The 27,797-nt window shown below is 37.9% G+C and overlaps 1 protein-coding gene across 1 annotated transcript; it reads right to left on the minus strand.

Annotated features, from left to right (window-relative positions):
• Positions 1 to 858: 858 nt before the first annotated feature.
• On the minus strand, positions 859 to 19,516 carry LOC146326255 (protein-serine O-palmitoleoyltransferase porcupine-like). Its single transcript, XM_084722017.1, has 12 exons — positions 19,368 to 19,516; positions 18,830 to 19,022; positions 18,530 to 18,573; positions 16,627 to 16,808; positions 16,407 to 16,537; positions 10,588 to 10,713; positions 9,481 to 9,581; positions 8,586 to 8,662; positions 7,081 to 7,144; positions 4,968 to 5,053; positions 1,749 to 1,859; positions 859 to 1,496 (listed from the first exon to the last, which is right to left on the minus strand). The coding sequence occupies exons 1-12, from the start codon at positions 19,507 to 19,509 to the stop codon at positions 1,395 to 1,397; spliced, it is 1,359 nt and encodes a 452-aa protein (XP_084578143.1). The 5' UTR covers positions 19,510 to 19,516; the 3' UTR covers positions 859 to 1,394.
• Between the last annotated feature and the right edge of the window lie 8,281 nt (positions 19,517 to 27,797).

Here is a 27,797-nt window from a genome sequence, read left to right on the forward strand (position 1 = left end):
AGGACAGGTGGGGGGGCCCAAGTCCATCCTGCATGAGGCTACAAGTTCACCTATTGGAAGAAAGGTTTGTTAGGTAAAGATCCATTCATCAATCTAAACAGTGGGTCAGATGGCTGCATATGATGTAAAATGTTCATTCAGCTCCACAGTGTTATAGCATAGGCATAGTTGGGAGGGGATTATGCGACTGCTTCCAAGTGTGCAAGTCAGTGACCGCTGGACCTGTATCTTGTCCGCAGCTAATTCCGAATTCCACAGGAAAGATTTTTGAAAAACCTTGACAAATGTCTTTATGGCCACAGGCAATATGGCTTCAAGTTATCCCATCCTTGTGACTGTGATGTCTCACAATCATCTCTTTTGAGAAAAAAGGCAATCAGTCTTTGGCCTTTGGTTGGCAAGATCATCAGTGGAGACTGTTTTTTTTAATATACAAAAAACAGGAACAGCAAAGAGATAAATGATAAATGCATTTATAGATAAACGTATTTTTAAAATTTGTTGAATTAAAGATATTTAAATATTGCTGTTACAGTTGGAAAGATCATGGTTTGTCTCTGCCATGCTTGTCTAAATAGCCATATTGGCTAGTATTTACAAAAATGCAAAGTGCATGTTGGTGCACCATTTGGCCATTGACAAAGAGCATCTGCCTAAAAAAAAATAAATAAAAAATCAGTGTGAAGCCTCCAGGTTCATATAACAGAAGCAGCCTGTTATTGACCATTCCAACCTGAGCGCAAATGGCTCCATTGGCTATTTAAACCCGGGTGCAAATAGCCTTTGCCAAAAAAAATCAGTGTGACCCCTAAAAGTCCACACATCAGAGTCAATGTGTGTTAGATCACAAACCAAGAATTTGTTTACATTTACAGAAATATTTAATAGAAAAAATTACAAAAAATACAATAACAGCAGTAAAAAAGAATAAGCATACACTGTATAAAACAAACAAAACAACAAACAAATATTGTAACTAATCTATATAATAACGTCTCTACAGTTAAACATATTGAAATGGTTTTGGACAAGGATATCAACATTAGAGAAGGGTTATTCTGAACCTTGCCCGTCTCCACACAGCTGTCCACACGCAGGTCATGGTAGGTTCATGATGAGCTCTTCGTTGTAGTGTTCTTTCTTTCTTCACATCATATTTTTAATGAAGTCAAGTTATTGTCCTTAAACAGTCCTCTAACCCAAGATGTTTGTCTCAAATGCATTAACCCTGTTTCAAACAAGTGTGAAGAGGTTTGTTCATGAACATCACCTCCACCCGTGAAAACCACCTCAGCACAGGCACAGTCATAAATCTGTCTCAACATCCTGAGATTCACTAGTATTGGATTATTAAGTGTTTGGTGTTGCCAGCCATCCTGTCTGCTCCAATCACATCAAAGGATTAAGCGGTAAAAGACCCAGCAGGTGAACACAACCCAGTGGCTCGCCCAGTTCAGCTCAGACCACCTCTGGATGGTGTGGATTGCTGTGTAACCCTGCAGACATGAATGACAGACAAACCTCATCATTGGACTGTTTCATTCATTACAGTTTTAGTCTAGTAGTCTATTCTATTTTGGATCAATTAAACTCAACACTTGCACTCGCACAGATGTTTCACACTAAAAGGGTTCGAGCAACTCAAAAGGCACAATCCCTCTCTTTCCTGGTAGCTCACTGTCCTGCACTATATCTTATTGACATTTAGGTGGGATGTAAACGTTCCTTGGTCCTGAAGGCTCTCTTACCTCTTCTACTTCCTGTTCATCAACTCCAGGATCAAACATGGAGCCCAGGTAGGTGAGGTGGAAGATGGCCAGGAGGCTGAAAACCAGGTTCAGCAACTTCACCCAGTACTTCTGCAGAGCAGAGGGAAGAGAATGCAACTGAACAGCTGCAAGAACATCTTCACAGATCAACCAACAGCCTGACCGCATAGTTACCTAGCTCGTTACCTCTTAGTGTATTTATGTAATAATTAAATTGCACTCCCACACACTGTCTAAATTGCAATATATAATTTATTTGTGACATTTTGGTACTAGACCTTCATCAGGCAAACAGTTTTTTGATCATGAGAAGCCATCTTAAATAGGGAATGGTCATTTCTCCACAACCAATCCCATTCCCATGTGCAAACAAAGAGGGACAGAATTATCATAGGGTTATTGAAACACACAACAAATTGAAACGCAAATCTCTCTGTATAACAATCTAGAATAACCCCCACATATCTAAAAGGGAAATGCATAATATAATGAATTGATTACAAATAAATACATTTCAACAGCAAATATTGCAGATTCCCTTTGTGAGTAGGCTGATAGGGGTGTATTGACATTATAAGTTAAAAACAGACATATTAGATGAAAAAAAGCCATATCTGATGCATAAAGACACGTCATTCATCAAAATATACATATAATCACAATGATCAAAGTATGTTCCCTATCTGAACTACACACAATTACAATAAGTAATAGCAGCCAAAAAATGTTTCCAAATACCAGCAATTATGGCTGTGCCTAATTTCTAAAAAACATGGCAAATGAAAGGATTAATATCAAAAAAGTTCAAATCAACAGGGGCTCAAAAAATATGCAGCAAAGATGCTTACATGTATAAATGGACACAATCAGCAGATCACATTAATAGATGAACCTGATGATGTATGTACGTATTCATACATATCCAGAATTTTCTGGAGCTGGATAAAGAAGCCTTACAAATGTTCTTTCACCAAAAAAAATAAATAATAATTTGCCTGTGTGAGGATGGGAAAATCATCTGGTCTGCGCCAACTTTAATGATAACATGGGATCCAGTCAAACTATGCAGACAGGTTTACACCTCCTCCATCCCCAATAACCCTATGACAATTTTATCCCTCTTTGTTTGCACATGGGAATGGGATTGGTTGTGGAGAAATGACCATTCCCTATTTAAGATGGCTTCTTATGAACAAAAAGCCGTTTGTCTGATGAAGGTCTAGTACTGAAACATCACAAATAAATTATATATTGCAAGTAAGACAGTGTGCAGGAGTCCTTTTGCAACTTTTTGGTCTTCTCTCTCCGACGCAGCTGCTTTGTTTAATAGATGTGGAAAGTCTTTCCTTTATGATAACAAATCATTAATAATCTTGTAGAAAGTGTAGATTTTTATAACTGTTAAATTAAGCAAAATGTTTGGCAGGCAGTGAGACAGATAGCCACTTAACTCATCATCCAGAGTGTGGATAACAGGCTGAACTTTAAATTGACAGACAACTGACAGGTAGAAACAGCTGACTGACTTACAGTGGAGGACATGTCCTCGCTCGTTATTGTCAATATATGAGTTTGTCTCCTTCACTCAAGCGGAGCTGCAGCCTGCCTGTCTCTGCTGTGTCTGAGGAGGAAGGGGTGGGGAAAAACAGGTATTCCTATCCCAGGGAGGCCCTTCTTAACCACCGAGAGCGCATAATCTGCGCACCGGTGTATTAATGTAAAAAAAAAAAAATTCATACAATTTTTTTTTTTACTTTTTAATTTTTTTTTTCTATTTCTTTAACTTGAGCCATAAACAAAAACACCAAATACTCAATAATTGTCATATTTTTCAATCCTTTAAATGCCATGTTTGTAATCTAAACAAACCACTTTTTTTAATGCAAAAAACATAAAAAAATGTTTGTTTTTTTCCCCAAAATACTAAAATAGGATTACTTTATTTTTGATTTTTGCAGGCTGGCATATGTCAATGATTAACAGCAATATTGGTTAATATGCATTATTATTTTTTGTACTAGGTTAAATACTCCCACTTAGCACCCTTAGTGCAAAAAATGCGCACCTATAAATCAAGCTATTAATTATTATATATTGATTTCTTTTTCTACTCTAGCTCGGTCTGTTCATCCACGCAGATGTCACTGCTGAGGTTGAAGAGCTGTTGATCTCGCTGTCCACCTCTCCCACAACTCATGGAGGGCCGCCAGCTTGTCTTCACCGCAACCTCGCAGCCGGGATAGCTGGGCATCGAAGCGGATCGTGGTGTTGCTACGGGCGCTTTTTACGCATAAGTTCAATGTCATGCAATGTACACAACGTACACACACTGACATGCACATACAGACACTCACACCCACAATACACACCACATTACATGCCGCCTCAGAACCGTGGTGAAGCGGGGAACAGGGAATAGTACGACGCTGTCATCTAGTGGAAAAACATGTAATTTCACCCTCTTCCAAATATGGCAAGAGTGACGTCATGGGGCAAAAAAAACGGCCAGGTGAAAATTCAATGCCTCAGCTTTCAAACGAAGGCCAGTCATCAGAAAATGCATGATTTATGACTTAATGGCTTATGGATCAAAAATAGTGGTTTTAATGGGTGTCAATGAGCATTTTTCGCACACTTGGGAAGTAAGTGTGAGTGTAGTATGATTTTAGTGGCTGGGTCAGAATTTTAAAAATCATGCAAAAATGAACAACTTTTGAATTCTCATCTATTACAAATTGTGAAAAATAATATAACTTTCTTTAACATGAAGTGCAAAGTGTGCAGATTATGCACACCCGGATACCAGAGGGTTAAACAGGATTACAACCTATTTAACCTATAGACTACAGCTCCAACTAACTATTTGGACTGCTGTACTCATATCTGCATATACAATAACTACATTTTGCTCCCTTACATCCAGATAGTTATGGAATACATACCATTCCATGTCAAGTTTCCTCTAACTTTAAGCTTTTCCCAGACTGGTGCATAAATGTAGGATACTCGGACTCAAGATACCAAATTCAAGTATCGAAATTTGCCCTTCTGACACTAAACACAGTGGTGTTTCTTAATGCTCCCCATAACATCATTATTGCAGGATTTTATGCAGGTTACCACTGATATCTTAATGTATGTCTGTTTGTTTGGATTGGCTCCACAGCATCACAGAGCCAAGCACAGCTGGAGATGTACCTTCTTGTGCTGGTGGCTGCAGTCAGAGGGGCATGGTCTGGACAGGAGACAGGCACTGAAGATGGACGCTAGCCTCTTTCTCAGAACTGAGGAGGACAAATAAAATCAACAACCTCAACCATTCAGGTGTGAGAAACACACCGACTGTCCCTTAACATGATCACAGTAGTCTGGCAGTATTTGTTAATGTGGATACACTCAGAATGTACAATAATGTCATTGTTATCTGTATCGGCTAGGGCTGGGCGGTATGACCCAAAATTCATATCACGGTATAAATTGAATCCCTTCACGGTAACGGTATTTATTGCGGTATAAATGTTGCGGTGTAAAACTTATAATGGAAGTGTTTCTGAATGGGTTTTGTAGTCCCTTAGCAAAACTAAATTGATTTAAAAAACAACAACAACAAAAAAGCAAAGATATAATATAATTTTTTGAGCATTTATTGTGTAGAAGAACAACAGAAGTAAGGATAGTGCATCAGAAGTACAAAAATTCTTACAAAAATAAAGTGGATATTGTAAACAGTACTTCAAGTAAGAGAGGTTTTCTATTAGGCAAATGGCAAAAACAGTGAAAAGGTTCTATAATCCTGTAAAAATCTGTAAAAAAAAAAAAAAAAAAAAGCAAAGAATGTGAGTATTTTTTCCATCACAGCAGGTCAGTGATCAGTGTTTCAGTGACTCTCTGTGGATCAGTGAATAGTGTTTTATTTATGGCGGCCGCCACATTAAAAACATCGGCACCACGACATGAGTTTCTATTTTTGGAGCTGCGCACCTTTTTCGGTCGTGTCTAGAAGGTAACTCTTTATTTGCACAACTCGCGCGATCTTTCGGGTCTAGGGTTCCCTTCTACACATGACCCTCTCTGTCTCTCTGTCAAACTACAGACAGCAGACTGTCTGTAAACAGCACGATGTTACACTCTGCAGTGTTTCACACAAACACTTTATTTGTGTGGACACCCAGGTTTGGTTTGTCACAAATTTTGGCATTTTTATTTTTTTTAATCAGTCCGAGAGGACGACGGTATCAGTGATTGATTAGTGATCAGTGTCTCTCCTGTTTTACGTATAGACCTCCTTATACAGTTGTTTAATTTTTTAAGTGCATCTGGTTGGTGTCAGTGTCATTACCATCATGTTAGTTACGACTGTTGTAATAAACTAACATCATTAACAACAGTCTCCTCTACATGCAGCTTCTCTGCAGTTGGTCTGTGCATTTCCTGATCAGCTAAACGGAAAGACTAGAAAAGTTGCGCCAGTTAAAATAGAAGTGTCCCGTAAAAAATAAAATCTATTAATAATTTACTGGTTATAGGTCCGGGTCCATATAGGATGGCGTCTGGGTCCGGACTCGGACACACATCTTGCAGATGACATTTTTCTGCTCAACATCCGACTTTTCAAACCTGAACCACGTCCAAATCACGGATGTAGCACCGTTTTTTTAACCAGCCACTCCTTCTCCGCGTTACTGTGCTTGCGGCCATTTTCACAACGAGGCAGGTGCGATGACGTCATCGACGGTATGACGGCAGTGCACAAATCTCTACCGTGGCCAAATTTATATCCTTTCTACCGTCATACCATGTATACCATGCAGCCCTAGTATCGGCTAATAAAGGCTTCATAATGAAATATCTTTATCAGATAGTTTGCTATTTGCAATGATTGCTCAGTCAGCGCTGCTCATGTGAGGAAAAGTCAAGTAACATTCTTTGTACCCTACAAATATAACTGTACATCTTAGGAGCTGTCATACAGATGATTATGACAAATTTCTGAAGAATAAAGAGAAAAACTTTCAGCAGAACTTTTCTTTGTTACCCAGTGAATGTGCCAATTTTGAAAATAACTGTATTGTGTCTGTTTCTGCCAGTGGGTCATTATGATTAGAGATGACACAATAACGTGTTAATTCCATTTCAGGAAAATTGATGTTCTCTGGTACTAGGTGTACAAACATATTAGCATATAACAGCATCAGCACTGGCCAAAATGAGTTGGAAACCGTAAATTCGGCATCTTGAGAGCAAGTAAAAGTGATTTTCGGTATTTCAACTCTCATAGTTCGAAACGTACAAGCAAAAATGTAGTTCATACCATGTTCTACATATGTGATGAAACCCAAAGAGAGTAGAACAGCTCCAAGATGAAAACTCAGACCCTGAAAAAAACCAAACAGCACAGTTAGCTCATTATCATTAGGCATTTTATACCATACTGCCCACATGAAACTCTGACCTAGTCATTTAACATGCTGTGCAAATGAACATTTGTATCTTCCTTAAAAGTTGGAAAAGTTCATACACATAGTAAACAGTTTATGTCACATGGTGCAGTATAACACTCATTTCAGAAAATGAAAATAAGGTTGAATGTAGGCTGTGCCAGAATAAACTGATATATAACCACTCAACTGGAGCAACGTGATCACATTCAGCACAGACATGGACATTAATCTGCAAGCAGAGCAGCTGCTGCTGCTAGCACTGCTAATGTTGACCACAGTGACCACAGCTCCGGGTAAACAATGTTGTTTACCTAGAGATACTGTGATCCTGTTTGTTCTGAACAGCTGAAGCATTTAGTGAGTTGTTGTCATACTTTGAAGAATAATGTGCAGTCGTCAAAATGCACAGCAAAAAGTGCCACACATTTAAAGTACAATTTGGTCATTGAAGAATGTGATTAACGGCTTCAATGACTCTTAATACACACAGTATCTTTTTGGCCAAGGTTTAGCATTATCAATAAATAAACTGCACTCAATTTTACTTGGATTCTCTTAATTTAGACTAGTCTAAATTAAACTTTGCATTTAATCGACATGGAAATTAGCCACCAGTAACATCCCTACTTGAAAATATATTTTTTTTAAAAATCAACCTCTTGTCTATTAAAACTTGTAACGGGGCAAGCTCCTAGTAATTACATTTTTTAATTTAGGTCCCATTTTCATAAAACATATATTTTAAAACAAAGATGATTATAATAGCACATTTTATACCTGTGTTACCAGTAGGTATTGCTAGTTGTAGATTTTGAAGACTCAACACATGTTGAAATTAATTAATTGTTTTAACTGTTTCAGTTTAAAAGTTGTGAATACTTGTCTGGGACAAGGGTGTTTTCATGCACAGAGGAAGTTTAGAAATAAAAAAATTAAAGCGAACCAAAACAGTTTTATAAAATACATATATTTCACATATACATATATATACATATACATATACATATATATATATATATATATATATATATATATATATATATATATATATACATATATATATACATATATATATATATATACATATACATATATATATATACATATACATATATATATATATATATATATATATATATATATATATATATATATATATACATATATATATATATATATATATACATATATATATATATATATATATATATATATATATAATTCCTTTAAGAATAAATTTTCACCCAAAAAATAGGAGTGTTGATGGACTAACTAAAGACTAACTGTCTCTAACATGATTGTAGTGTGGTGTATTATAAAAAGGCCATCACTACTGTAAAGGGCTATGGATCAAAGTGTGTAGGATGTTACCAACATGCAGTAAGGCGCTGGCTGTGTATGTCACCAGGATGGCTGCAAAAGTCCCCAGTTTCATGGCATTTTTAAACACATCTGAGGACAGAACACAGTAAACACACCAACATGATGATCACGTATTAATACAGTTTGTAAAGGAACTTTCAGTAACACTTGTAAATACAAACTGTCAGTGTGATTTAATGTACCAAAGGAGTTGGTACTTAAGGGTATAATACGTAACATTTGTCTAAATACAACTACACCCATATTATATATTTAAGTTAAGTTGTGTACTTACATCATCCAAAATATTTCCAACAGTGTTCAAACCAGAGAATTCAGTAATTTATTCAAGGTAACCGAGTATCATTTGGTCACCTGTCATATCTCCTTTCTCCTCCTCCTACCCCTCTAATCCGTAACTCTTCCAGGGAAACATGGGTCCCACCATATCTCAGAGAATGAGGAAGGAAGCTGACTAACTAGCAGTGTTTTGAATGTTACTGAAATTTCGTAATTAGTTACAATGACTAGTTATTTCTCCAAATATATATAAGTTCAATTACTTTACAACTTCATTTAGCAGATGCTTTTATCCAAAACACACATATGATTTTCTTTTAAAAAGTCATTAAGCCCCAACTGCTTGAAAGTTAGAAGCTGATGCATGTTGTGCATAAGTGAAACATTTGGTCAAATAACAGTAATGGTAGAAACCGTCGGGGGGGTATCATTGTCTGGGGACAAAGAATGTCTTGCTGTTAATTTTAGAACTATCTCACTCCATGTTGGATGGACCACTGACAACATTCTTAAGTATTTTAAGCATTTGGCAGAAGAAAGACATTGAGCGGTTTGTTGATCAGGCAGTAGTGTTTAGTGATGCTGCTGTGTTAAACTCCAGGTCTTACAAGTTTTCAGCCATCGAGACATGGGGATGTTCCAGGACGTCACCACCAGCACCATGGAGTGAGGCATCTCCACACTGAGAGGCTTTACCACACTCATATCCCTGCATAACACACACAGACATATTATCTGGGTTCCTCCACATTTTCCAATGACAAATTCAAGCACTTTTCAAGAATTTTTTTCCCAGCACCTTAAATCACATATTTTTATACACATGCTCAAAATGATTATTTCACACCTTTAACACATCAGATGTTATTGAGCAATAAACAACCAAAGTTATGTTTTGTGATAGCATTCTACAGAACACAAATTAAACTAAAGGAAAACACCACAAGGTTTCATGTTTTCAGTGTGTCACCTCTTGGTGTGTATCTCTCTCTGACTTGGCATCTAAAGCTGCAACAATTAGTCGATTAATTGATTAGTTACCAACTATTACATTAATAAATGTTAGTATGTTGATTATTTATTGGCATCATATACAACCTGGCTGAGGCAATATCTGACTTATTTTATTTCTTTATCTAAAAAGTGAGTTTAAAGGCTTCCTCTGGTTCCTGGAGACATGGCTGAATAAGACTTTATCAGATGGCTCGTACATTAAGAAGAGAGATCCTGCTGTCGTAGTTTCCTCTAAGACGTCAGGAAATATAACGGCAAAGTAATGCATCTGCACTCCCAATCCAAGATGGGGAGAGACCTCTGAAGAACTTTGTAATATTCTTTTAAAAAGTGATGTATAAATCCAAATCCTAATAAAGGATCAGTGTGGAAAATAAGTTATGTGGTGAACAGAAGTTTATGACACTGACACGTTTTGTCATCCTCACAAATGAACAGCAGCTTTAGTATTTTTAGTTTTTTACCAGAAGTAAAAAAAAACCTGTTAGATTATAACTACTACTAACGTTACTATAATTAAGTCATTTTGAGATTCTTGCACTTTTTAGAATCTTAAATATTTTTTTCCAATGTGTAATTTTACTCTTACACATATATTCATTACACTATGTAATTTGTTTCACTACTTTTAGAATCACAATTTGCTGCTAAGTAGGCCAAAGATTTTTATATCACAGCAGCTGATCCCCAGCTGCACTCACCATCTGATGTTGTCCCTTTCTTCCGTGAAGCCAGCTCCAGCCAGCATCGTGGTGCCTTCACTGAGGTGACCCACAAAGTAGTTACTGAAGTGGAAGGACACGGCATTCTCATAGGCATGAAGCCACCTGTGCAGCACAGCATATACATATATATTAGTCAGACATGACCTTTGTTTTTGTTTTTTTTTTCAACTGCTGTCACTTAACTTCTCGTACGTGCAGACCTCTGGTATAGCTTACTCACAGGCACTTTACTAATCTGTTTATTCCCACATCCTATGATTTCAGAATAATACATACACAAGAAGTTCACGCAGAGTCAGGAACATAAAGCAGTAGTTCACCCAAAAATGAAAATTCACTGAATATCTACTCACCCCTGTGCTGATGTGAGGATGGGTGAAGATCTCAGATCACTCCTGAAGTTTCCGTAGAAAACAGCGCTGCAGCAAAATCCAGTACAACTGAAGTGAATGGTGACCAGTTTTTTTTTTTTTAAATGAACACAAAAAACCCCACAAAATGTCTCCATACTACTCGTGTGGTGTAATCCAAGTGTCCTTAAGCTGCAACATTAAAATTTGACTGTTCGCGTGCACATACCTGAAACTGGTAAACAAGGTTGCCCAAGTGGCACAACATAAGATATTTGAGATCTTGCAATACCTTCACACCTGTGTTTACATGCAACCTGGAAGCGACTCAGACAACAGAGAAAGGTCTGCTCTGAAATAGTGACTCTTGTTATGCATACAGTTGACTTCGCAAACTTTCAACAAAGAAGAAAATGTCCGAAGACTTCGACAGAGAAAAGGAACATAATTTCTTTGCTCAGCCATATTTGTTTGAGCCGGAATATACTGATGAGGAACCCCGGACTACAGAGCAAGAGCAACAGAAACCTGGTGGTGTAGTTGTACAAAATCCTTCCTTTCCAGACTGAGAAAGGCCCAAACTGTGTACCTGCTTCATGCGTGTGCTCGCAAACATGCATACGGCTCCAGTCTAAGAGGATACAGTTGACATTTAGGCTAAAAACATGGTGGAAATGGCATCTTTTTGGGTCAAATTCAAATGTCGCAGCTTAGGGACACTTGAATTACACAACATGAGCGGTATAGAGACTTTTTTTTTTGGGTGTCTGTTTTTAGCTTAAATGTCAACTGTCACCATTCACTTCAATTGTACTGGATTTGACTGCAATGCTGTTTTCCGCTGAAGATCCGGCAGTGTTTTGTGAACTGGAGATGTTCACCCATCCTCACGTCAGCACAGGGGTGAGTAGATATTGAGTGAATTTTCATTTTTGGGTGAACTATCGCTTTAAGTTACATAAAAACAACCTTTATAAGATGATTTAGCACATGACATGATACCATTGGTTTTGCATGTTCAAGCCAAATAACTTCTGTTCACCTTCTGTTATTTCCAAAGTATGCAGCCAGATTTGAGCCTTCTGTATAGGTCTGCATTGGATCAGTTAGCAGAACAGACGTCCTGTCTACGAGTAGTTCTGATTGTTCTGTTGACTCTTACAATGGTCCTGCAAAACTGCACTGAAATCAGAATAGCCTGTCACACATCGGGTTCATTCATTCAATTCCACGATTTAACCAGTACTAAGTCTGGATTACTCCCAAACAGACATGAACACTAGGGGTGTAACCCTTAACTCACGTATCCCATGCATCAGACTTTAGTGTATGAGATGATTAATTCAGATAGCCTGTATCAGCAAAAAGCTAAATGTGAATTGGAAAAAAAAAAACATTGATACATCTCATTAGGACATGCATAGATTTCATTTTAGGCATCAACAAACTACCGCTGTGGGGTTGGTAGTTGGTAGGGTGTGTGCACCATGTGTTGAGGCTATCAGTCCTCTGCAGCGGCTGCTGGTTTGATTCTCGCCAGCAGCACATTTGCTGTGTGTCATGCCCCCCTCTCTCTCCCCCTTTCCTTTCATATCTTCAGCTGTCCTATCCTAATAAAGGCTAAAAGCCCAAAAAATAATCTTAAAGAAGAAACTACCACTGTAACTTCTCTCCTTTTCTCTCTCCTCCTAACTCTGCCTGCATCTCTCTCACTGAATGCCTGCTGTCTCACTCACAAGAAACAAACACTCCCCCCTCCCTCTCCTGTGTCTGCACTTCACTTCCTCAAAACAGACAGTGAAAGAACTGACGTTGCACCACCAAGTGTCAAATAAGTTTGTGTTTTCTTAGAAAGACGAGAAACACTGCCGCAAATCATTTATACAAAATGTGTCAGACAGCAGAGTACAGAGCCACGAGTCCTACAGCACTCCACATATGAATCAGAGCAGCAGATCATCTTACTGCAAAAATGCATTTTAAAAGGTTTTAAAGTTTAAAGTTTGTTCACAGGTTCTCATTTAGGCTAGAGTATCTCATTTACAAATGAGATTCCTAATAAGATGTTAACACCACTGTAATGTCCTCTTCTCTCTGTTTCTACTGTTACTGGATTTAGTAAAGCTGTCAGGATTTCTTTTTCAAATGGTACCCTACATATATAGCATTAATAGAATCAAAATCCAAAGATTAACACATTGCATGTCAGGCCTAAATTGTATTGCACCTAATCATAAGCTATTGAAAAAAATGCATCATATCATTGAACATGTATGAAGATATGCATTTAATTGTTGTTAGTGAGATGCACTGATACCATGGAGGCACTGTGTGCTCCCAAAACTTCTCCAGTTAAAACCAATGTCTCTAATGTCTGTTAAAACTTTTTTTCTTTGTGCTGCTCTTCTGTATCATTTCTTTTGTTCTTGTTCCTGAGTTTAATGTCACCTGTCAAATGCTAGTGGATTGTTGCTTTGTGAGTTTTATGGATTTACTGTGCATTTCCATATACTAATTGCTAGGGATGTCCTGATCGGATCGCGTGATCGGAAATCGGGGCAGATCACGTGATTTTCAAATGATCAGAATCAGGTGGAAATTATCAGTTCTAACCTTACAAAGCAACAAGCATGGCCATATTCACGTTTTAAATTCATCCTGAGGTACAAAGAGATTGTCAAATGGAATGACAATGGCTTAGTTTTAATTTTAGTAAGTTCCACAACGTCAATATTCATTGCTGCACAGACGAAAACAACACCGTAAACTAGGGCTGCACGATATTGGAAAAAACTGACATTGCGATTTTTTTTAACCCTGCGATATATATTGTGATATGAAAAAATACAGGATTTTTTTTTCGGATCGTATCACGGTTTTGAGTCACAGATCGGATCATTTTTCGGCTCAGCAAAAAAGGAAAAAGTGGTGGCATTAGGGTTAAATTATTTCTAAAATCCACTTGTCTTTGATCTTTGTCTGTCTGTAATTATCACCATAGTTATGTAATGTAATAATAATGATAATACTAATGATAATGGTAATATATTAAAAAACTTCAAACTTATACAGTGCTGTACTATGTATATACTATACATATATTAGATCATTATACACTGTACAGTATAATACACAACTACACTCTGTAGTCTGGCTCAATGTCCCGCCTACAGCACAGCATCTGATTGGTTAGAAGTCATGAGTAATCAATCAGCAGACACACTGTGTCACAGACGGGGTGAGACAGAGCTGCACCGGTGAGCAGAGAGGAGCTGTGTAGAAGTTAAGACAGCTGATATCACCAAAGTTTCAATGAACATCACAGTTTTATGATCTGTTTCTTTGGTGATAGCATAGTTACATCAGTGAAAAAAGTTGTGGTCTGGATTTCACTCAAGGCGATGTGACAGCTTTTAAATCAGTCGCTCTTCACAGAGATGCGCTGCACACAGCAGCATCTGTCTGTATTGAGATTTCAGGTATTATAACTTATACAAAAGTAACATTGACAGTAAAACTATGATGCTCACATGTGGTCCAATTCAGATCTGGCTTTGCATTTGTCGTACTGAGCTGTGTGGTGCCGACAAAAATGGTCAAACAAATTAATTGTGTTACCTCTCGTTGTGGCAAGAGGTGCAAGGCACTGTCGACACAGAACACGTGTTTGGTCAATATCATCCTTCTTGTAGCCGAAATAATTCCAGATAACTGACGTTGTTTTTCTTTTTGGCACCAAGTCTTTGTTTTCGGCGATTTTCTCTTGTTCGTTGCTCATTTTTCAATGTTGTTACCAACGACTCACTCCATATGCAGGGGCGTGGTCCACTTTGACAAACTGATTAAGAACGATTGTGATTGGTGGATCGCTGCACGCAGTGCGTGTCAGGTACCCTTGAAATTAGATGAGAACACGTTTGCCTCCTACATCGCAGGACCTGCGATATGACTATTGTGCACACATACATTGCGATGACGATGCTCAAACGATATATCGGGCAGCTCTACCGTAAACATCACAATGAGTAGGCTAACGCAGGGCAAACATGTCACCTCAGGACAATGTCTGCAGTTTGGAGGTATTTTGAACTCGACAGCGAAGGCAGTGCAACAGCCACTTGTAATGTGTGCAAACTGGGCATTTCGCGTGGTGGAAATGTGGATGTGATTTTTCTTATAATTAATGCATTGCTGAAGTATCAGATCAGGACTCGGTATCGGCAGATACTCAAAATCAAATGACTCAGACTTGGGGGCAAAAAAATGTGATCAGGACATCCCTACTAATTGCAAACTTCCTGGCATGCACATCCAATTTAAGATCAAACATGATTCACAAACACCTTCAGGTGGGTAAGAGCAGATTTGGCTGTTTCATGAATCCCATGTATGATTTTTTTCCTCCCACTGTTTTGTTTAAGAACAAATGAAGCTCAGCTTACGTTCAATCACGAAGGCTATCTTCATTCATCTCTCATTCATCCCTAACTGTCTTTCTCTCCCCTCTCTCTTTAACAACTTATTCTCAATCATCTTTCCATGGGCATTCACTCTTTAAGTTAACCAACCACATTTAGCCACATCTCCATCAGCCAATCATGTCGTGTCAAAACTTTACATCAGTTCTCCTCTCTGTCACTTTCAGCTGTCATTTCTGCACAGAATTATTGCAACCCTCCTCCACCCCATTCTCCTCCAGTCCTTCTAATCCAGTGCCCCGGTTGAGCTCATCAGAAGTCTAGTCCTCATCTCATTCAGAGATGTCAGTCATCCCTTCACCACCACCACCAGTGTCCACTGGGGGTTTTCCTTTACTAATCATTGTTTCACTACCCCCCTTTCTACATGATGATGCCACAATGGAGTCTAACTGCCAAAGACTTTTGATATATCTCTTTCCATTGTGCTCATGTCAAATAAATATATTTTGTATACTCAGAACAAAGTCTCTCCTGATTGAAATATAAAAGAAAAGTAAGAAAACAGTCATGCATGTGGCCCATTGTTTCTAGCAGTATGACTACAGTAATGATGGGAGTAGAAGATTTTGTCAAAAACATGATCCCATAACGTATATTCCCTGTGCATGTGTTGTTTGAAACACACTGCAATAGAACTCTGGCAGCCTGTGGTGGATATTTTGGTAAGATAAAGACTATCATCTTTTGCATTGTGGCTACGAGTGTGCAACCATTTCCTCCCATGACTTGTGCTTTTCAATGGTCTGCACCTCACTAATATTGGGGTGTGTTCATCCCTCCTACAAATCCTGAGAGCCTGTGGGGGGAAAAGCATTTGATTCTAACCCTGAAAACAACCCTTACCTTTCCTAGATGGATCTTGGAAGCAGAGAAAAAAGACAGACAGTATGTTCTGTATGTTGTTGTTGCAGCAAAAATAACTAAGCTGCAGCGAGACATAGATTTGACTGAGAATGTGCCTTACTTCTGTGTGACTGCATTTCCATGGAAGGGGATGAAGAGAGTGAAGAGGTATGGGGCGATGCAGGCGGACACCAGCAGACAGATCTGACTCTTCAGGAGACTGAGGGAGGAGCTCTGCAGCCATGACCAGTTCTTAGGAACAAAACAGCTCATCACCACCAAAGGACTGTACACGAAACATGGCATGCACATAGAGGGAGCAGGAAACATCAACTACCCACCAGTTTCCTGCCTTCAACAGCGTTCTTGTAAGTGGAGAAGCTGATCCACGGGCCGAAGACAACAGTCCCCACAAAAAGAACATAACCCAGGAATTCAGCTGGGGAGGGCAGGGTACCCACTGCTCCTCTGTCCAGGTCAAAGGCCAGAGAGATCGCCTTCATGGCCACCACCATCTGAGAGCCTGACATGCAAAAAGTAGAATCCCTTATTTTGTAACAGCTGCTTGATCTTGACAAACTTTCACACCGACGTCTGTTTCAGAACATGTTGCAACAAGTTTAGTGAACACAACAAAGGTGGAAACATATTTTAAGGGATAGTTAAGATTATTTGAAGTGTGGTTATATGAGGTTCTTCTCTGCAGTCAGTGTATTACCTACAGTAGATGGCAGTTGACATGCCTCCAGTTTGGAGAAACAACAGGACAGTACTGCAGTACTGCTGTAGGAAACTAAGCAATGTAATGCTATGGACAGGGTCAGCAACAAAATGGATTTTAGCTGTCTTGACTGCTTAGTTAGTTAGTTTGTGTTGTTGTGTGACTTAAGTGGATCTCAACTAACGCTTTAAAAGACTTAAGTCTCACAATAACACTAACAACAAGTAACAGATGGAGGCAGCAGTTAACCAACAACTCCTCTGTTCTGTGAGGTAAAATTACTAGTTTTGCTAAGGGAGTATGGTTGGTTTGGAGACAGTGATATAAGGCTTATATATAACCATGCTTTGCCATCAAAAACATCTTTCTGATAGCAAACTGCCATCTAAGTCCAAATTATCTCTTTAAAGTGGAAACACAGTACAATATAACTTCTACTTGACATTAACAAATATGAAAGGTACTGGTAACACCAAAATCAAAAATTTCCCCTGGCCTGTGATGTTATTTATCCTCCCAGATAGTTTTGCTGTGAGTTTTGGAGATATCGGCCATATAGATGTCTGCCCTATCTCCAGTATAATGGGACTAAATGGCACTCTGGTTTAGGTGCTCAAAGCACCAAAAACATACATTTAAAAAATTCAACCCAGTGTCTTATCTACAGCTCCACTTGTTGTGAGGTCTTATAGGAACTATTTTCTTTTAACAGTGGAATCCATTGGAACTACTTTCTTTTCTAAAAGAAGGAAAACATTTCCCATATGAAACTGCTCACAACATGGTCTGTGGATTATCTTAAATAGCCGGGTCATGATTTCTGAAAAGAGACATTACATGTATTATTTGGCTCTTTGAGCACCACAAGCTGAGTGCCATCTAGTTCCCTTATATTAGAGAGACGGCAGATATCTCTACAGCCAGTAACTCCAAAACTCTGCAACTCACACCAATACTAGCAAGATATATTATACTATAATATAGACTAGAACTACTGGTAAGAGGAAAACATGTAGTTTTGATTTTGGAGTGAACTTTCCCTTTAAGGGGTCACTTTACTCATCTTGGTTAGTTCTACTCCTCCACAAAAACTGTTTAAAGAAACTGAGCTGCATTATGGGAATTGCAGGAGATTTTTGGAGCTTGACTCATATTCACCACTAGAACAGGGACTGACTTTTTGAGTAGACTGAATGTTCAAAATCACTATTATAGTGTGATTAAAATACTGAAAAGATGCTTAAAGCTTGTAATATTAAAAACATATGATCACTGAAAAAAGATAATGATAATGATCATACATACAATACAGTACATACAGAAACTCTTCAAAACACACACTGTGAACTGCTGAGTCAACACTGCTATGTGTTTTCACTATTTAACAGACAAGCTTCCTCTCTGACACACAGCACTGCAGTATTGCAGAAAACAACTTTAAAATAAATCAAGGACAAAAAACTATTAACAATTACACAAAACTCCAATGGCAGTTTTCTCAGAGCAAATGATGGAATATTTACCTCTTATTTTATGCCAGGTCACCATGTCAATTAAATGCAATTCTCTGAAATGAAGAGGCAGATAAATAATAGAACAAGACTTAAATTGTACACCAGAAACTATCAAATGAATTACTGTGGAATTTTCACAAAACTGTGAAACTGTACAAGGGAGTATAGACATTAAAATCATTCAACAAACAATACCATTCAAAAGGACATCAACATTACTGCATACTGCCTTAGGACAACTGATTTGGTCCATTTTCTTTTGAAAGCTGCAATAAGTTTCAGTTTGTGTTTTTTTGCAGCATTTCTTACCCAATGATGAGGTAGATGAGGATGATGAGTGAAAGGAAAAGGCCTCTGCTGCAGGAGTGTCGGGTGAGGAGAAGAATGAGGTAACAGAGCACACCAAGCGCCAGCACCCACAGCATGTGATGTTCAAAGAAAAGGAAAAGGCTGTACATCCCAGCCAACACTGACGTGACATGCTTCACAATGGACACACCTCCTGAGGAACACAGAACACTGGAATTAGAACAGGCTCTTGTTTCCATGCTGAGGCTTAAATCTGACACAAATATGTTTCATTACATCAACATTGGTTGAATTTGTGTTCATTCTAATGAGCTGTAATAAATGTGTATGGTGTGAAAAACCAACAAACTAATTTGAGAGTTCAATTTATTAGCAATTTATATGGCAAGGTTCAAATATCAACCAAATACAATCTCAGAAAGGAACATTGTTAAAAAAAATCAAGCACGATCTCAGTATGTGCAGGCAATATCCAATCTGTCCATGTGACGACCAGCTGAGAAGAACCATCGTGCGACATGCAATCAGTGCAGCTCACCCAGTCTGAAGCAGAGTCTGCAGACAAGGCAAAGCAGCAGCAGCCTCCAGACCTGCTGCACGCCCTGCTCCACTGTACTGAGACCACAGCTCTCAGCTAGCTGCTGCCACAACACCAGCCTGCTGGATATGTCCATGTCCATCCTGCAGCTACACAAACACGCAAACAGAAGAAAAATTGTTTTTGAAATGCAGAACAACTTTCACCAGCATGTCTAAATGAAATAAAGACACATTCAAAGGACAATGTTCTCTAAATCTACATGCCACTGTGGACAACCCTGCAAACCAGTGAAGAGCAGTTTTGGATTTCCAGTGATCAATGAGTCACAGTAAATTGTTGTGCAGTGCTTCAGTTATTTTAAATCAGGGCTGCGACTAATATTTCTTTGTGGTGATGTTCTCAATTGACAGTTTAATCATTTGGTGTTTCAAATTTCAAAAAATGTCTATCAGATTTAGGGCTGCAAGCAACGATTATTTCCATTATCAATTAATCTGTCATTTATTTTCTCAATTAATCAATTAGTTGTTTGGTCAATAAAATGTCAGAAAATGGTTAAAAATGTTGATCACTGTTTTCCAAAGCCAGTGCGAGGTCCTAAAATGTCTTATTTTGTCCACAACTCAAAGATATTTAGTTTAAGAATAAAGAAACCACAAAATATTATATTTAAAAAATGAAATCAGAGAATTTGGATACTTATTTCGATTGTCAAAATAGTTGGTGGTTAATTTATTTTAGTCAATAATCAAGTTGCAGCTCAGAATACAGCTTCCCAGAGTTAACTATAATGTCTTGTTTAATTCAGTCAGAACAAAGTGTTTTGTGGACTAAAAAACTACATTCGACCTTCAATCAGCGTGAGAATGAGTAGATAATGACTGAATTTTCGTTTTTGGGTTAACTATCCCTGTTATGCTATTGCCGACACATTTATACCGTCGAAGTTCAGACTAATGATTGGAAACACATCTTGTCCATGAATTTAACTGAACACATCTGAAACTGTGATGAAGAGAGGAAATAGACTACTTTAGTTTAAACTCGGTGGACCTAATAAACTGGACACACCTCAAGCCTAACACTCATTCACAGACAGTAACTTAATTAGCTAATATGTTTGACCCAGTGACAAATACAGTATAGGTTCAGTAACTAGCATTAGCTGAGTAGCTAACGTTAACAAACACTAACTAAGCCAACTTTAACTCCTCTAACTTTGTAAACACAGACAGAGAAGTTACAAAACTTTAACTACTTAAACGTATATGCTCTCAAAGGATGTAGGTTAACTTACTAACTTTAGCAAGAACTTGTTTAGCTGGAATTATCGGTGGTTAGACTTTAGGTTTATATTAGTTCTGCAAAACAAACCGAAGCCGATTCAGAGAGAACGGTAAGAGCAGACTGTCACCACTAGTTGTAGTTGAACAGTAGTGTAGCGAACCAAGGCTAACAGCTAAGAGCTAAGAGCTACACTGTGTGTTTAGTTAATCAGTGTGTAGACGTGTAGCTGAGCTGTGACGCTAACCGGAGCTGTGGAAGAAGAAAGCAACAGGCAGCGGCTCCAGACCTGATAAAACCTGCAGAACTTAAAACTTCCAGTCTACCTTCAATTCATTCTCTCTTCTGTCGTGTCTTGAAGGGAACCTTTGATTTGCGACACTCTCGCGAGATTTGTACACGTTGTTTCTTTACCGCACACCTTGTACAAACTAATACTGTTTAATGATATGACTGTTGCTGTGGTTACGACGTGGGTAGCTTAAGAGACAGCAACTCTAAACGCAACCATTCTTGTCATCGTTGCTTCTTTTCTTCTTTGAGGTTTACCGGCGGTTGGAAAACAGCGAATTGGTGCATTAACGCCCCCAAGTGGTATGGAGGGGAGGAACAGAATTTCTACATTATAATTTTAAAAAACACTATATCTCAGGCAGAAACAGAATTCAGCAACACTAATTTCTTGAGTTCTTGCCTATCAGTTGGATGAAAGTGTACTTTTATCTTCCTGAGGTTATGAATCACATGGCTTTTTCTTCTTCAGTGTTACTCAACTTGTGGGCCGAGAACAGATGCGGTGCTGTGTTGGGTTGATTCACACTGTCCCAGGAAGGAGGGACAGATATGCCTGTTTTGTATGATAAGATAAATTAGGCTGTAAAAGTTTCAGCAGACATGAGGATAATTGGTTAAAGTAAAGTTAAATTTATTAATCACTTAATTTTAAAAATAAAGAATTGCAAAGAAAGATGTATTATGGACCTTTGAATGTAATAAGGTGTGTTTATTAGCTGGCACCTGGCCTCCTGTCATTCATCAAAACTGGCCCACTGGCACAGCACAGTTGAGCATCCCTGGTTGGCTGGTGTGTCCACAACCCATTTACATCTACTATTAACATGTGATCTGTATCTGGATACATTATCCAGATTGATGCATGGATTGCATTTATAACTTCCTAAAATCTGAAGACAATGTAAGTCAGACTACCTCCATATGTGGTCAGACAGATCTGATCTGATTCTGATCATGTAGTGTTTACACCTTGCTTTAACATGCATTTTTCATTATTCTGGATACTGATCGTATTTTAATAGCAGGTGTAAATGGGGTGTAAGTCTTAACACAACTGCCTCATGCCTCTGCCCTTTGAACTCTGTAAAACCACCGTCCTTTCCATTCTTACTCTCGTTGCTTTTGTGATCTCTCCTTCAATCTGTTTAATAAGGGGTGGAATAACTATCTTATTGGTGTATTACTGCCACCAGCTGGACTGGATTGTGTAGTAGCAGCAGGAGCTGACCAATTACTGCCTTACTGCCTTTCCAAATGACTCTTTGGTCAAATATTATAACTGTATGTTTTGTATTATCCAATGTATTTATATTTGTCCTGCTCAATATACCCACTGCAGTACAACATGATATTATTTTGATGTCATAGCATTATCATTTTATGTCATGTTATGTCATGTCTTGGTATTTTTGTTATATGATGTGATGTGATGTGATATGATGTGATATGATGTTACGTTACGTTACGTTACAATGCATTACAATGTTATGTCATGCTACTATATCATGCTATGTTAAAATGTTATGCTGTATGTTACAAAGTTATCTTATGTTGTTTGTTGTAGTGTATGTTATGGTATGTTGTTACTGTATGGTATGCTATGTCGCTGTATAATATTATATTAACATGCTATTACAACAATGTCATGTTATAATGTTGTTTTGTTATGTTAAAATGTTATGTTGTTACAATATTAAGGCTATGTTACAATGTTCTGTTATGTTATATATTACTGTATGTTGTGTTATGTTAGTCTGTGTTATTATGTTACAATGCCATGTTATGTTAAATTACTGTATTATGTCATGTTTACATGTTACATTGTGTTGTTATTGTATGTTAGGCTTTGCTAATATTGAAAATTTTATTGTAAGAATAACATTCATATTGTTACTAATATTTGAATATGAATATTTACTTAAGTGAAGCAACCTATTGGTACTTAATATTGTGTACCTTCTTTTATAGTAAATTATTATTATTTTGAAAATGTGTGTATCAAATATGATACAGCAGGTACATAAGATATTTAGATTTGTGAATCTCTCAATCAATTATTCATTTGAATTTCACAATGCATTATCCCACCACAATCACAAATACACTATTAAATAAACTAATTTAAGACAGAAATTTCATCTTAAGATAAATGTAGAGTGGAAAAGTGAGATATTTATTTATGTTCTTTATAGATGCAACTCGTTATAGTCACTTGGATGTTGCAAATAGTTATGAGCAACTAAGCACTTGCTAATGATTGTCCTTTTAATTAATTTTCACTAAAATAATTCCAGGCTGATCATAATTGTATGTCATATTGACAAATTCAGCAGTTTTAGCCATCCACAAGGTGAAATAAAAAAGTTCCCATTTGGCGAAAAAAAACAAAACAAAACAAACAACAATAACAAAACACAATTGAAATGTGCCAAATTTTCTAAAAGCAATGAACAATACTGGGTTTCCTTTCCAATATAAAATTATTGTGAACAATTAATTTTCTTAAATGCCTGAAATATCAAATATGATGCAAGCAAAGTGATATCGGTTTTTTTAGATCAATAAACAATGAATTTTCTGGCAGTTATTTTGTGTGTCAGGTTTCACTATGTAGAAATGTAATGTTCTACAGCTGTGCTGGCGGCTGAGCTGGCCACCAGACGAGTTGCTGAGTGGTCTGCTGGTGAACCTGATAAACCACTTTTTGTGGCTGAATCACTCCTGTAGCCCAGAGGGTTAGCTAAGCCATGAAAAAGAATAAATAAATAAATGTCTGCATTAACATACATAAATTCATACCATTCCATTTGAAATAAATACAATTTTATTAAATAGCACACATAAATATGTTTAAGAGTGTATGAGTGTATGTATATATGAGTGTGTGTTGCTAAAACAACCACGGTTGGTTGATAAACTTGGCAAATAGCCAGTAAACTCAAAGATCACTTTCATCTTAGCCAGATGCTTTAGCCTACCTCCTGACCGATCACTGATTGGTCACAGTGAAAGGAAGGGGCAGAAAGTCAGTTTTGGCTGACCCCTTGATAAGAGCAAAAAAAGACAATCTTTACAAAAGTGGTAAGAAACTGAGCAAAAACAATAGAAACATTTAATAAAAGTTAATTTTGCATTTTCATTTACCAATTCATGTTTTATGTGAAAATATAAAACTGTTGTGTGGATAAAAGGGGAGAGAATGCTACCTGTTTGTGCACAGTAGGCCAGATGCTGATGCTGCACTGCACCAGTGAGTTGAGTCAGCTGTTAGCATGTAGCTAATTAGCATCTGAAAGTCCGCTGGGATCTTGCTAACTAGCGCCTAAAAGTCGGCTAGCTTTGAATGCTCATGATCACCATGTAAAATCCCATTTGATCATGCTAAATTTGTTAGCGGTTTAAAATAGGACATGTAATTGTGTTTGAGACATACTGCTGATATACAGCTGAGGAGATTGTAATTTATATTGTGTTCATGCACTTTTTATGCCCTTTTTGAGTCATTTGCTGCAGTTTAGCTGCTGGCCAAGATTTACTTAGCTGGGGATTTCACAGTTAGCAATGGTTATTTTATACAGTCCACAGGTATTTAGCATAAACTTAAAGGCGCATTAGTGACTACATTACCTGTTTTAATGTCATGTGCCTTAACTGCAATTGAACTTACTACAAGTATAGCTGTTTAGCCTAGTGATTGTGATTTTTAAACTGAAGTGAACTACATATGTTGTACAACAGAAAATGTGAATTGGAGAATATTTATTCTATGGAGCAAATTTTATTTATTATAAAATTAGCATAGAGGTAATTTTATCTTGACCTCATTCATAGGTCAGGAGGAGTCCCCTTAAGACGAGCTGAGACTTCAGAGATGTGAGAGATTCACAGATGATTTCAGATAGAACCTTGTCCAGTACTGGATGGTGAGCCCAGCCCATGAGATACAGAACCTGTCACTGCAGTGTAAGGTGCCGGGAAGAACTTCATAGGCTTTGAAAGCTTTATATCTCGTTATTTATTTATTACTGGATTAAAAGCTTAACTTTGGGGAAAGGGGAAATCGGAACAAAGGAGGCTGAGAGTCTCTTGAGCATGTCTCGCATGCTTTGTCTCCCCCCTCTGGGATTCACTCATACCATATTTGGATAAGTACATCACTGGGCAGGTGGAGGTGATTACCCTCGTTAAACTAACAACAGGCGCAACATGCAGTAAGGAGGATGTGAACCGAAAGCTCACGTCAAGTGTGGTAGGATTAAACTGAACACACACATGCACTGCCTGGCAAAAATAGGAATCACCAACAGGATGTAACTAAACAAATAGGTAAGAGTCTTCCATTGAATAACTACTGCAGTGATTAATATGTTTCAGCTGGCAACAAGTCATTAAACCCTAACTGTTGCAGTGAGTAGGTTCTCATTTCTTAAATAACCATGTTGGAAGACATATCGTGTGGTTGAGGAAAAAATGTTAGTGTGTTTCAGAAGGGTCACATTATTGGCCTGCATCAAGCAAAGAAAACAACTAAGGAGATTGTTCAAACAACCAAAATTGGGTTAAGAACTGTCCACCACATTATTAAAACCTGGAAGGATAGCAGTGAACCATACTCTTCAAGGAAGAAATGTGGTTGGAAAAAAAATTAATGATTGTGATCAGAGATCACTTAAATGTTAGGTGACATAAAATTGTAAAAAATCAACAGTAGAACTCACAGTTATCTTTGATAGTGAAAGCACTTATCAGTGAGGCTTATCAGAAAGAGCTTCAGTTTGCAAGGGAACATAAAGATTGGACTCTGGATCAATGGAAAAAGGTCATGTGGTCAGATGAGTTCAGATTTACCCTGTTCCAGAGTGATGGATGCATCAGGGTAAGAAAGAGGCAGATGAAATAATGCAGCCATCTTGCCTAGTGCCTACTTGACAAGGCTGTGGGGGCAGTGTTATGATCTGGGGTTGCTTCAGTTGCTCAGATTGAGGTTCAGCAACGTTATGTGGCTAAAAAAATTAGGTCAGCTCACTACCTGAATATACTGAATGAACAGGTTTTTACATAAATGGATTTTTTTTCTTCATTAATGACATGGGCATATTCCAAGATGACAGTGTCAGGATTCATTGGGCTCAAACACTGAAAGAGTGGCTCAGGGAGCATGAGATATACATACATACATGGATTGTCCACCACTGAGCCCAGATCTTAACCCCACTGAGAATCTTTGGGATGTGCAGGAGAAGACTTTATGCAGAGGTCTGACTCTCCCAACATCAATACAAGATCTTGGTGAAAAATTAATGCACCTCTGGACAGAAATAAATGTTGTGACATTGCCAAAGCTAATCGTGGTCCAATGAAATATTATAGTGTGTGCCTTTTTTTGCCAGGCAATGTACATCTCTGAGCACAAGGGCTATACCTACCTTTCTTCATGCCGGTCCCACACCAAAGTTAGATTGCAAACTATGACTCTTGATGTTGGAATAATATACCAGAGTTTTCAGGTTTGTTTGTTTTTTTTATGTGTGCACAGTTTATTTTTCTATTTAGATATTTTCTAAGTGAACCTGTGGATTAAACATTGAACCTACCCGTTCAGAAAGAGGGGGACATATGATAAAGAGCAGAATCAGCATCAAGCTGAGAGTGGAAATAAAGTTGATAAGGAAAAAAAAAAAGCCCAAACCAGTGAGAGGTCAGGAAAACAACAGCCAGATAAAACAAAGGTAGAGAAAATAATGGAAGCTGCAGTTACCCTGTTAGGAGGGTGGTTGGTTGTGGACTGCACTGGAAGATTTTTCAGACAATGATGAAGAAAATGGTTAACTTTTTATTCTCTTCAAAAATTAAAGACATGTCTGGTAAAAACTAAAGGGCAAAGGGCAATTAACACTGAGGATTTTTTCCCCCTGATTTGAGAGGTTTTCTCACATCTGTGGCACAGTTACAGACGGAAGAAGATGCTTTCAGTTTTACAGGCTCAAGAAAATCATGACCAAATTCAAAGTTCAGACTGATGATTAATATTAATATTAAAGATCCCATATTATGCCCCTTTCTGATGTTTTTGCAGGTTTTAGAGGTCCTCAAATCATGCTTTTGAAGTGTTTTTTTTTTCTAAAACACCATTTGGGTCTTGCAGTTAAGCATATCTCTATACCTCTCTATTTCAGCCTCTCGAAAGAAGCTGTTTCTGTGCCTGTAGCTTTAAATGTAAATGGGCTGTGACTAGCAGCACCCCTCTCAGGAGGTGGGCGTGGCTTGACCTATCCAGGTCCATGCTGCTATGTTTAAGCTGAACACTAACACAGACATGGCTGGTATCAGATCCGCTGCAATTCAAACATCCAATTTTGAGCCAGAATCTGATCCAGATGGAGGCTCCTGCAGAATTTCAAACACGACAGATGCAGCAGGGCCTTTCTGAATGGTAAGTCAACAATTTAGTGTGTCTTGTTAACACTCCGCTTGTTCATTAGTGAATGAAATTTTGGCAAATAAGTAATGAATAAGTATAATTTGTGTATATAGTTAACCGTCATGCCTTTGGTGAGACATGTTGGTACTCTGTGGACAAAGGACCACTACAGGTGTTACATGCACCAATCAACATATTTTGATGATGATGACAATAAATTGTTTTCTTGTTTTGCAATATTCTCAGCAGAGATCAAACAGCATTCATTATGTAGCCACATTTTATTTACATAATACTGTATTTGCTGTGGTATTCATAAAATTTGTCAGTCTGTCTGTATTATCATATATTATCATTTTATCATCAGTTTTCAGAAGTCAAGGCTGTGTGCAGTTGTTTGTAAACTACACTGTGCTCCGTCTCCACAT

The sequence above is a fragment of the Lutjanus erythropterus genome, chromosome 6 (assembly GCF_056507025.1).
Source record: "Lutjanus erythropterus isolate fLutEry1 chromosome 6, fLutEry1.hap2, whole genome shotgun sequence".
NCBI lineage: Eukaryota > Metazoa > Chordata > Actinopteri > Lutjaniformes > Lutjanidae > Lutjanus > Lutjanus erythropterus.

What these genes read in the sequence shown, in the direction of transcription:
- LOC146326255 (XM_084722017.1), bottom strand. Translation starts at nt 19,509, where the DNA reads ATGGACATGGACATATCCAGCAGGCTGGTGTTGTGGCAGCAGCTAGCT. An exon ending in CAGACTCTGCTTCAGACTGG is followed by an intron (nt 19,023 to 19,367) that starts GTGAGCTGCACT and finishes TGTGTTCCTCAG; the next exon opens with GAGGTGTGTCCATTGTGAAG. An exon ending in GACCTGGCATAAAATAAGAG is followed by an intron (nt 16,809 to 18,529) that starts GTAAATATTCCA and finishes TTTGCATGTCAG; the next exon opens with GCTCTCAGATGGTGGTGGCC.